Below are 12,823 nucleotides of genomic sequence, written 5' to 3' on the forward strand. Positions count from 1 at the left end.
ATTAATTTAGTCTTATAAATTAGTCTTAGTTAATGCTTAAATTTTCTTTCTCATTCCTCTTAATTTATTATAAATTTTGGCCAATCTTACAGGCATATGTCTGGTACTATGAATAACTAATTTAAAGACAACAATATACTACAAAACAACCATTGTTGAACTGCTATCATTTTGTTTAGTGAAATTCTGTATTATTTCTTTTTTTTTTGCAATTTTTGTATTCTTTTTAATTTTTTTAAATAAAAAATAGTGAATTTTTCCATGAATCTTACTACATGTAAATTCTACTTCTACTAACCCTTCAAAAATCTAGTTTAACATTCACCCCAACATGTATGTGTCTTCCTCAGGTTTTTCCATCTGAAAAGCCAGTATTGCTCTCTGCCCATTTTGTGAAACCAGAGACGGGAATTTCTTTGCCTTCATCCCCCTCCACCACCTACCTCTAATCCAGCTCTAAATCCCTCTATGCCACTTCCAAACTCCAGTGCAAAGCCGTCTCCTAACCTTCTTGACAGGAGGCACCCCCTGGCCCAAGCCACCTGCTGCCTCACGAAACGCTCCATTGCTTCTCTCCGGGCTGCCTGCTTCCGTTATTGCCCCTCAGACCCACTCTGCATAATTCCAGAATGACAGTTTCAAGTAAAAATTAAATCACACTATATCTTGCTTAGAATATTTCAACGTCTGCCTTTTAGGATCCTGTACTTTGGCCTCCAGAAGGCCCTGCTATCCAACCTAGAGGATGTCACCCCGGAGCTGTCCCCTCTCCATCCGTCCTCTGGTCCCTCCCACCGCATCCCTCATCGACCATACTCCGGCCACTGACTCCAAACTCCACGTACGTAGCTCCTCTAGAAAACACCTGGGTCCTGCTATTCCCTGGTCTCTACTCTTCTACCTCATAACCTCTTCCTGAAAGGCTGGCTCTTTCCTATTCCTAAAGGCATCACATCCTTAGAGAAACCCTTACACATCTTACCAAAGTTCATGCCTGACCTTCGCTTTGTCTTCCCTTGCACTCCCTCACACTTTAAATTATTTATAGCATTTATGAATTAATTTTATTAATATGTTATCCCCTACTGAACTATATATTCTCTAATAGAAGAAACTATTTTTTTCTTTTTTACTTATCATTTTACTTGATGCATAGGAGAAGCTTAAAAAGTGTTGATTTGGTGAATAAATAAATTAATATTTTATTGAAATACATTTTAAGGTTGTAATGAGATTATCACTGAATGTCCTCTCCCAAAGATGTCAACATGCCCACATACCTTAGTGCCCTGGAGCATGGGAACACCTACTGGATATCCTGAGTGAGGAGAGGTCACCAAGTTTCAAAACCTAGAGTGTAGGGATCCTGGTGTCCATCACCCAGAAAGGCTTACCTCGCCACACCAATTGCTTGGCACAGAGAATGGAGCTTGGTGTCGTACAGAAGTGCAAGGCTGTGTGTCCACTTAGGGAGTAGCAGTTGAGCTTAGCTCCATGGTCACAAAGGATCTTCACACAGTCCACGTTGGCCATTTCACATGCCACATGAAGAGGGGTCTTCCCGTTGGGTCTGCAGTTGATTGTGGCATTGTGGTCCAGTAGTACCAGAAGGCATTCCACATGCCCAAACAGGACTGACAAGTGCAAGCCTGTGGCCCAAGAAGACTTCAATTTATAACTCGGCAACCAATAACCTGAGAAAGAAGAAGAAAAAAGAAAGAAAGCACTGTTTCATTTTTTTTTTAAATGTCTTTGGGTTTTGTGAGTTTTACGCATTGAGGAAAAACTGGCCATGGGTTATAGAGTAGTAGTTGGTAGATCTGCTGGTGTTTTGTTCAGTAATATACTTAGATGCACTTAAGTGATTAGGCTTTCTAAGTTTCTGCCTAACTTTCTTTCTTTGTAACTTCTTTCCCCTTTCTTCTTTTGTCCACCTCTCTCTTGCTTTTTTCCTTCCTTCCTTCCTTCCTTCCTTCCTTCCTTCCTTTCTTCCTTCCTTCCCTTTTCTTTCTTATTTTGCCACAGTCTGGGGACTAACCCCAGAACCCCACACATCCTAAGCAAGCGTACCACTGCACTCCATTCTCAGCTACTTATTTTTGAGACAAGATCATCCCGTTTCTCAGGTGAGCCTTTAACTCGCAATCTCCCTGCCTCCTCTCCTCCCAAGTGACTGGATTACAGGCATGAACCTACACAGCTTGCTCTTTTCCAAGTTCTTTCTGTCTGTACTATTTGTACTATCTTGTTCCTTAGGTACTTTACCTTCTTGGACCTCAAGGGGATTTTAGTTTGATATTTTCATTTCTGTGGTTGTATTTTATTTTACAGGATGAATTACATGAGACATTTTTAAAACCCTCAGTCATCGAGAATTTGTCTTGAACAATGCAAAGCTGTTAGTTTACAAGCTTTTAATTTTTATTCTAGTTTAATTATTTTCCCTATATTTGTGTTAAGTCCAAAGCACAAATGTTTCAAATATTCTTTTAAAAATCTGTCACACATTCCAAAATTTTAGTTGCATACCTGTTGATTGATACATTACTTCTTTCCAAAAATATAACTAACACAAAACACTAATTTGTACACAATCCAAGATTTTTCAAAATGATCTGGAAAATATAGGCAAAGAAAAAAAAATAACAAGAGGTCAAGAGTACAACAGGTACACAAAATATAAACTACATTTTCTGTGATACAGCTGCACTGTAAATTGGCCTTTGAAATTCCTAGCAGCCTAAATAAACAGGAAAACTAGATGTGTTTTATACTCATATTTGCCTACAAACTAAACACGTATTAGTTGGCCAAGAGATGAACTGTTGTTAGTAGAACTGAGATTTTAGATAAAATGTTATTAACTACTAGAAGGCTTTTTGATTCTCCTCCTTCCCAACCTTTTCCCTCTGACCCAACTTTTTAATATACTGAGCTACTCTTTCTTCTACAAGTCATCAACAGTTGCCACACTTGACAAGCTGTGACATGAGTGTATAAGCCTATGTCAGCATCTATAGTCACAGCACTCTAAACTCAGTATGAGTGGGGATTGGAACCTGCGTAGAGAAGGATGCACTACTGAAGGCAAGACAAAGATGTGGAGATGGCTGAACAGCTTCATAGAGACCTGAAAGTTGAAACAACAAAACGAACTTTAACGTGAATACTTCAAAAGATGGCCTTGAGGCTATAAAAATCTCACAAATAAAAAGTAATCAAATGTGGTACTTGTCAGGTATTTAAGGAAAAACCTAGGGATTTGAGTTAACAGAAATTTCAAAATCAGTGGGAGGGAGCTGCCTAGAAATTTGTGCAATCTTAACTCACATTAGTCAGAACCTGATGCTCTGAAAAAGAGATGCAGAGATTGTATTTCTCACTAAATAGATGAGGCCAAAATAAATCTAAAATATTATGATTATTTCAAGAACCAAACTTTACAAGAAATGATGAGCAACCAGAGGCATTCTAAGAATGATCATGACCATATTAAGGTGAGCCTGGAGACCAGTACTAAAATTCTCTCAGCTAAGTGGGAAGAAAATACACATTTACCACTCCTGGGAATCTCTTCTACAAGCAAAATAATTCGTGGGTGAAATACCTTATAGGACCACAGTACTACACAATTCCAAAAAGCACCACTTGCATTGTACTCTATGAAGGATAATCCTGGGAGTTACTGGTCCTGATAACCTGATCTATCCATCACTGTGTGTACTACAGCATTGGCCCTAATGGTTAAATGGACTGAACACAGCCATGCTGTTCTATAGAAGAGATTAACTCAGTCATATAGCACATCCATTCCACTGAGTACTACATAGCCATTAAAAAGAATGGGACAATTGTATATAGACTCAAATCAATAGAGTCAAGATATATTATAGTATGTAATCATGTTCAAATCTATTTTTAAGTGTTTAAATACCCTGAAGAAAAAAAATCTGCTTATAATGGTGGCCTCCAAGAAAAATCAGCAACTGGGGGATAAGGACATAGATATACTTGTTGCTAAGTGACCCCTTTATAACTTACAAATTTAGAGTCTGATACATGTATTAAATTTTTTTTAATTTTATAAAATTGGGTCAGGGATATAGCTCAGTAGCATAAGTGCCCACCTGGCAAGTGCAAGGTCCTGAGTTTGATCCCTGGTACAGTAAAATAAAATAAACAAAATTTTATAAATAAAAATACATCCTTCAGCCAAAGGGAAAACAGAACTTAATTTAAAGAAACCATTTACAGGGTCATACACAATGCTGATTAAACCCATGGGCATGGATCAACATAACTCAAAGTTTACCTTTCTATAGCCAACCCTTATGCCTAAGACACACACACACACACACACACACACACACACACACACACACATACACAATCCCTTTGCCTTTCCTGCATTCTAAGGCCACCTTTCTTCTGAACCCACATCTGCCCTAACTCAAATCAGCCTTTTCAAAAGACTTTCACTTACTTTATCCTAAGGCTTAATGGATCAAAGATTGTTTAAACTGTGCTCCCTCCTCTGTTTATCTAAATTTATGTGGGAATCCACATTCAGCCATCAAGTTCCAAGACAGTGACAGGAGATTTGAGACACTGAGAAGGATGATCTTCAGTGAGAAGGATTTTCCCAGCAGACCCACGTGTCTTAGCATCGGAGTCAACTGAATTAGGAAGCGTCCACCTAGTGTGCGTTCGCAAGTGTGGACAGACGTGCACATGTGCACAACGTAGGGGCACAGGTATATCCACACCTGTCTATACGTGTCCATTTAGCTGTGCACATTGAATACGTGCTGCAGGCAGAATTCTTAAGCTAAATTGCATGCAACCTGCTTTGATCATTGACCATTAATGAATCCTATCAATATCAATACATAGTCATTTTAATACTCAAATTTCCTCAGCAAGCAATTTGCAAAGAATTGTTTGTCTATCTGTTTGTTTTTCTATCTTGGAGAGAAGCTGGTTCCAGATGTGAAAGCCAAAGTGTATTTTGCCTGCAGATTAGCCTCACAGTAGAGGCAGCTCTGGTCTGCAAAGACTGGAAGCTCATGCCTGCTTCTGTGATGAGAAGAAAAGATGATCTCCAAAAGGGGGCAGCACAGAGCTGATTAAGCAAACACCATTTTGATGTAAAAATCAAAGAAACACAGACCTTCGATACCAGAGGGAGGATTCTGCATTCCGAGCCTTTCATTTTCCAGATGAGAAAGCTGCCAGTTTTTAGCCTGCCAGCGCCATAGGCCTCGCCTGCCTCAGCCCAAGCTCGTGGGCCTGGAGAGCTGCAGTGTAGTTTCCATCTTTCTTTGTCTTGGTGGAGGCAGAGCTCCAAACCTGCTTTACAAAATTGCAAAGAAAGAAGATTCTGCATTCATTTGTAACATGTCGCATCTCTCACATGGAAATGCATTTGCTTATTGATGTTTCTCCTTCCTCGTAAGCTCCCAGTAGCACCTGGAGAATTCATCTGTCCTGTTCATTGCAGGAATCAGTCATCCTTGTCTTCTCCATCAGTTTCATCTGCGTCTTCCATAATCAGAACCATTAACTGGTAAATCAGGCTCACAGACCATGAGGCCTGGGAAAGGAGCCAATCCTCAGAACAGACTCGCACCTATGACTTGCTGCTGCTAGATGGGACCGCATGCAACTGAACAAGACAGCTGCCCCTAGAGAGGCAGAGGGGACACATGGGCATGGCCCTGGGTCAGGGCATGCTGGCGTTCATCCTAAATCTGTTTTAGGACTTTGGTGTGAGCTTGGCTCTAGGGGCTCCTAGACAATTTACCCTTGAGCTGAGCGGGAAAGCCTGCTGCACTGAACAGTGAGAGACCACAGGTGTGCACCACCTACAATGGGGCGAGGGACCTGGGTCGCCATATAGGAAGTGTGGAAGTAAGTACACGTACCCTCATGGAGGACTGAGCCCCATGTAGAGTGGCCTTCAAACACCATCGGTGGGACAGTGCCTGTCAACATACTTGTGTGGGTGCTGAGATGCAAAGAGATCGGGGCCGGGGAGGTGGCTCAATAGAATAAGTGCTTGCCCGGCAAGTGCAAGATCCTGAGTTCGATCCCCAGTACCAAGGGTGGGGGGAGAGAGAAAGAGAGAAAGAGAGAGAGAGAGAGAGAGAGAGAGAGAGAGAGAGAGAGAGAAATCTGCCCCACAAACTAGAACCACCTTTGCTCCCAGCATGCTAGCAACACCATGAAGTGACCTACCAAGATTGATTTTTTGACTGTTCTTTCCTCCACAGAATTTTTCCAGATTCAAAGCCTACAATGTGGTTTATTCTTAGTGTTTGTATTTAAAAGACCCCCTGTTTACCTACAGATGCTGGGCTGCCCCGTCCTGTGAGCTCCGGCTGTACACTGTACAAAAGGACAGAGGTAGGAAGCAGCAGGAGATGGTGCCCTGGGGGGCTGGGTAGGAGAGGAAAGATTCAGACTGTCTCTCGTGTAAAGCACTCACTGTCCACCTGAAGTCTGAAGTCTGTGCAGTGATGGCTCCTTTGAGAAGAGGTGGTGTTGGCAAAGGGCTTACTGAAGATCAGGGGGAGAGAGAGGGAGAGAGACAGACAGACAGACAGAGACAGAGACAGAGAGACAGAGACAGAGACAGAGACAGGGAGACAGAGACAGAGAGACAGAGACAGAGACAGAGACAGGGAGACAGAGACAGAGAGACAGAGACAGAGACAGGGAGACAGAGACAGAGAGACACAAAGAGAGACAGAGACAGAGAGATAGAGAGAGACACAGACAGAGAGACAAAGAGAGACAGAGACAGAAACAGAGACAGACAGAGATAGTTTCCTCCTGTGCAGACCACACAGAGCTTCCAAACACAGGTTCACCTTTTTCCTACCCCAGACCCTAATGAATAATCTGCTTACATAATTTCACTTCCATAACACCATAGACCCTCTGCACACAGGAGCTTAGAGAGGGTGCTAGCAAAGCCTCTGTTTTACAAATGAAGACAAGTCTGCTAGGGTTTCTAGTAAAAGTGTCCATGTAAAATAGTACTGATGGAAGTCAAACTCTCATATTCCATCTCCCCAGAATCTCAATGTAGCCATCTCTGAGCTGAAGCTACAGAGCACTTCACCTCCAAACCAGCACTGCTTACAGCTAAAAGGTCTCAAAGAAATTGCCAAGTTTTACCTTTGCAAAAATATGCAGATTGTCCTCTGATGTGTGTACATGGGAATGTTTAATTTAAACCTGAAACCAGAGAACTATGCCCATGTGACTGGACAGAAAGCCCCTAGCTCAGGAAATGTGGGAAGGAGCCACGTGTTTTGGCCATCTTTGGACAGAAGGGATTGGTTTTGATCCAGCATTTGGGGGCAGGGGGACTGTACACAACTCCAGGAAAACCTCAGCCAAGCCAAGAGCTCTGCAAACGTTACCAACCAGAACGCCATGAGCCCTGCACAGCAGAGGCTTCTGCGATTACAGCCAAAGGTTACAGACACGGTTGAGGCCGGATTAGCAGATATTTGCTCTGCCTGTACGCACTTGCTGACACGCTCCTGGAGGATTATAAGTGGAGGCGCAGTTCTTGGCTATTTTTTAACAGCTAATGTTTTTAGGATAATTCTCTGAGTTCCTCTTGGGAGGGAGGAAGGCAGCAAGCTGAAAATGAAAACATTTAAAAGCTAAAAGTTTGAGCATCCCAAAAAAGAGAAGAACTCTGACAGAGCAATAGGAAGCAGGAGAGGTTTCTAGAAACAAGAAAAATTGGGTGATAAGGCGCTTATTGATCAGGAAAGTACAAAGAAGAACTCTGGTGATATTTGCAAAGCAGTTGCTACACAGTGAAGTAGATAGAGTACCTGCCAGAGAGTTTTCAAGTGAAATCGTTCATTGGTTATTTTAATTAAAAAGATGACTACCAACCATGGAACCAGAGGCTGTGGGCCATAAATGAGGTACTTAAAGTGCATTACACTGATTAATAAAAGGACTCTGATTACCTTGCTGACTAGAAAATTCCATAGCAAGAAGATCAGTGTGGTAGGCTGCCTGTATCAGTAATGAGCCGAAAGACATATGTCTAAGTGACAGCCAAAACCTGTAGTTGAACAGACCTTTGGGAACACTGTTAAGGACACTTGCTGTTTCCAGAACACCACAGACCAACATGCAGCGCCTGTGTGGGTCCAGGAGAGTTCTTCTGATTTGGCTTGCACTCTAGAGACTGTCCGCTAGTCATGGAATAAACTTCGTGTCATGACATCCCTTAACTATTCAACTACTGATTGTACCCAGCAGTTGAACATTTCCTGCATTCATGTTTTCTTTATGTCATTTATTTATTTTTTTATTAATTTTATTGAGAAACAAACAGCAACGAGACACTTTCAAAACCGATTAGTAGGACAGTTTCAATAATTAATACATTGCATACTGTTCTCTTCATGGTGGTTATTCATACTACAAGATGCAGACAAGATATTCTGTACAAACACTATTAGTGCAAATCTTTCTTCTCATTGAATTAAGAGAAAGTAGCTGTATACCTATCCTATTTTGTATGTATGGTCCTTCATTTGTATCCCCTTTTTTGTTTAGTTTTGTTATATCATCATTTTTAAGGCCACCATTTAGTAAATGCTATTTTGCTTTCTTGTTTTTAAGGTCCATATCCCTGGCATTCCCAGAGGCCCCTCAAGTGCCAGCCAGAACATATTACCGTTTGTCTTACAAAATAGACTGCTGTTTAAATTAATAAAACACAGGCTGAGGAGATGTCCCAGTGGTCTAAGCACCTGCCTGGCAGGCGCAAGGACCAGGGTTCAATCCCCAGTACCATATGCCACGCCACACCATGCAGGCCACTGAAATTGGGCATAGTGACGCACACCCGCAATCCCAGCCCTGGGGAGGCTGAGAAAAAGAGGATCACTACAAGTCTCAGCTGCATAGGGAGACCCTGTACCAAATAAATAAATCAGAGATTTTTAAAATAAAAAATTAATTAATTGTTAAAACATAATTTTCCTGAAATCTTTTGCTTTAGGTTTTGATTTATTCATCTGTTTTGGTACCAGCCTTGGAGCCAGGATCCCCCACATGCTAGGTGAGCTACATCCCCGGCCCTTTTTAAAATTTTTATTTTGAACTTTTAATTTTATTTTTATTGACTTCCTCAGTCTCCAAACTGCCCAGGCTGTGAATGAATGTGGGGTCCCCTCAGAGTACCAGGACTACAAGTAGATGCCCCTGAAACCAGCTGAAGATTATATTGCTAAGCTTACAGTATCTTGAAAAAGCTACCCAACGTATATCTGACTAAGTTATGACTGTGAAGTGCTGGTGCTGCCCAGGCCCCACGGTTTGAGGGGAAATGATGTTTAGAGACTAAATTGGTTTTTTAGCCAGAACAGTTCTGAGTTACCATTCCACAAATGACAATGACTTTCATATTGGCTGGAATGTATTGCCTTTAGAATGACAGTCTAACCATGTTTTGCAATCCTATAAAAATACTATATTTTTAAAGAAAATAAAAATGATTAAAAATTGACTTATTAGTCTTTCTCAGGATAATCAAATGTTGAATAGAGTCATATTAATTCATAAGAAAATTTAAAGTAGTCTACTTGTTATAGGTTTTACATATTGTCCTACAGAGCCAAAAGTAACTAGAGCTGAGGACTCTCACCCTGTAAAAGTAAACAAAAATATTCTGTTTCCCAATCTGGTTGCGGGTTACCTAGGTTTATTTTTGTAAAACTTAATTAGGCTGCATGCTTACTATTTGTATACTTTTCTGCCTAGAGCTCTTCAAACATGCTTTAAAAAAAAAATCAAAGAGTAGCGCATCTCAGTTCAACAGCCTTTAATGGTCAAAAGTTCTGCTTTTAGTTAATAAATTGTCAAAGGCTTTAATCCAGCCGCAGAACCCTTCAAGGCCACACAGAAATAGGCCCTATTCTTTAAAAGTATTTGAAAAAGAATTCAGCCACTAACAAACCAGTTGTAGGCCTTCTGTTCTACACTGTTCCAAAAGCACTCCTTTGTGAGTTAAGAAATCGATAAAAACCACTTGGCTCTACAATGCTGAGCCAGCAACCAGGATCCTGTTTTCCACTTCCACTGCTAAATGTGGTATTAAAAGAACTGACAATTAGACTGAAAGTTTGTGAAAAAGAACTGAAGTAACACCAAAGAAAGGTGAAGTTTTAACCTGAATTTAGGACTAATGAGACAGAGCAGTAGACTCCAGCTAAATAGATTGTGTTTCTACACACACACACACACACACACACACACACACACACGTACATGCGCACATGCACCAAGGATTTCCTGCATGCGCCCTGAATACATGGTCCCAAATCCTAGTAGCTCTGTGCAGGCACACGTTCAGCAAGTAGAACACTGGAACTGTTTCTCTCCTTTCTCGGGTTCTGTAATTGGCTGTCTCCTAATTGAAAGCCACAGTCCATAGTCTTAAAACTTTGAAAATACACCTTAGAATGAATGAAGATTTAGCTTCAGGAGGGTCACATGAATCAACTTTCATTGACAAGAATTTAAAACAGTTTCTTCTCATTCAGGAGTCATGACACCATTGTAAGTAGCACGGGGGGAAATCTTACTTTCTAAGAACATGCACCTCTAAGTTCCTTTCTTTTAACCTAAAAACTTTCACATGATCCTGGTGACTTGGCTACTCAGGAAATAAGAACAGTCGATCTTCAGGGCCCACAGTCAAATAAATTACCCATCACTTCAGCCCCTCGTTATTTTACATTAGACATAAATATAACTTTTCAAAAAACCTTTAAAATATACTTAAGTATCCAGGACTTGCTAACTAACCAGTTATTCACTAAACAAATTATTTCACTAAATGAACTTGTAATGTAGAAACTATTTAAATACCTAAAATACATCATTTTTAAAGAGTCTCCAATCAATTTTTTAAGAAAATAGATACCTCCTTTATCTTTCAATCAAAAGAAAATGTCAAATTATTGTGAAGCTTGTAAGTACCAATCATAAGCAGAGAAATTGGCCTTAACTACTCTATGTGCTTCTTGCAGAACTGATACACAGAGGCTACCGAATTAGCACAGAAATGTATATTGTTTGTATTCTGTCTTGGAATTTACGGCACTAGTGATTTATATAAGAACAGAAAACATCTGTATACACGAAAGATAACTGCATACACTCTTATCACTAAATGCTGCGCGCGATGCCTTATCATCTATTTATTTAAACCGAAGTACCATTAAGGAGGGTGTTTGTTTGCAATCTGCTCGCCAGATGGCCTAACTACTCAAGTTCCCTCATTAAATAGTTCACTCGAGAAGATAGAATCAGCATGCTGTTTATTTCCAATGTATGAAGCACAGATTCCAGAAAACTCCTTGATAAAAATTTCTGTCCTACTTTTTGTTTTCCTTTGCTTTATTTAAAAGCAAATATTCTGCATTAAGCATGTCTATAATCTTGATCTCGTATTGTAGTACACAAAAGAAAGTTCACTTTTGGATTTTTCTGAGTTTAGCTTTTCAGCTGAACTAAAGCTCAGGAAAGCGAGGAAGCCCATGAAGGCGTGCATGACACAGCTCCTGCCATTAATGAACCTCGAGGAGAGGAAAAAAATCTGTGTCACTCCTGTAGACACAGAGATGATATAACTTTAAGTGGCTATTATCAGTTACATTGTCTAGACTGGGTCTCAGTAATCTGTTTCAACCGTAATCTAAAAATATTTTGTTAATCTGTGTCATTACATTATAGCCAGAAGAGAAATTAGAAACATAAAATGCATTTCTAAGTATAATTGTTCAGGATTTCAAATTCTAGGCACACATGAAATTCTAGGGCAGAAAATGAAACAAAATATATGCAATATATGTGCTTATATATATGCTATATACTTTTATAGATAAGATATATGTCATCAGGATTAGCATATTTATCTGTCCATAAGCATTGTAGTTTACAAGGAATGACGAGATAAAATTTAAAATATATTTTAAATAGTTATTCAATAAGGGCTATTGGCTTAGAGTAGAAAACTATAGCTTTGTATTTATTTAAAAACCCATTTTCTATCAATTTTACAAATACACCTATATTTTTTACCTTGTTTATAAGATGCCAAAACCATCTTTTCATCTTCAACTTCAAAAACTGTGTCCACATCTATTTGCCTTTTGATTAAAATAGCTTTCAATTTCCCGAAGTCATTTGACTTTAGCGCCTCTAGGAAGTTTCTCTTAACGAACTTGGCAGCTCCAGACTTCGTGACAGGGGCAGTGGTGTCGTCCATTGTCCTGTCCCCCTGGAAATCGTCCTGCAAGTGCTCGGGAGAGCAGCAGCAGGCAAACAAGCACATGCCAGAGAGACCACAGACCGTCGGCTAATTTTATCCCAAAGTTATGCTGATCCGTTCTATTTATATAGGGATCATTTCAAACTGCAAAATATCCTTCTTGGCTGTCACTGCATTTTCAGGTCCCTTAAATTGACTATATATTAGCTGATTCATTCAGTAATACATAGTGTTGAGAAGAAGGGAGGCGTTCACAATGCGTTTGCAAGCACAAAATGTCATTGCTACTTCTTATATGATCAAAGTAATAATAAAAGCTCTTATTGCTTTTTTTCCTTTTTTTTCCTGTTCCTTTTTTTTCTTTTTCTTTCCTCATTAAAACCTTCTGGTGATTACCTGGAGATCTGTTGTCTTGCTCTGACTCCCCAGTAGTCAAAGATGAAAAATTCATCAGATACTCTTACTTTCAAAAACCTCCAATAATTTTGTAATACAAGCTAGTGA

General features: G+C 40.0%; 1 protein-coding gene across 1 annotated transcript in view; it reads right to left on the minus strand.

The window, feature by feature from the left end:
- Asb4 (ankyrin repeat and SOCS box containing 4) overlaps positions 1 to 12,390 on the minus strand; it is a 67,343-nt gene extending 54,953 nt beyond the window's left edge. The window contains exons 1-2 of the mRNA XM_004632615.2: positions 12,130 to 12,390; positions 1,395 to 1,694 (exon numbers count right to left, since the gene is read on the minus strand). Coding sequence (XP_004632672.2) covers positions 1,395 to 1,694; positions 12,130 to 12,382 — 553 coding nt within the window. The 5' untranslated portion in view covers positions 12,383 to 12,390. The remainder of the gene's footprint in view (positions 1 to 1,394; positions 1,695 to 12,129) is intronic.
- Between the last annotated feature and the right edge of the window lie 433 nt (positions 12,391 to 12,823).

Source organism: Octodon degus, unplaced genomic scaffold, assembly GCF_000260255.1.
Source record: "Octodon degus isolate 3935 unplaced genomic scaffold, OctDeg1.0 scaffold00050, whole genome shotgun sequence".
Taxonomy (NCBI): Eukaryota; Metazoa; Chordata; class Mammalia; order Rodentia; family Octodontidae; genus Octodon; species Octodon degus.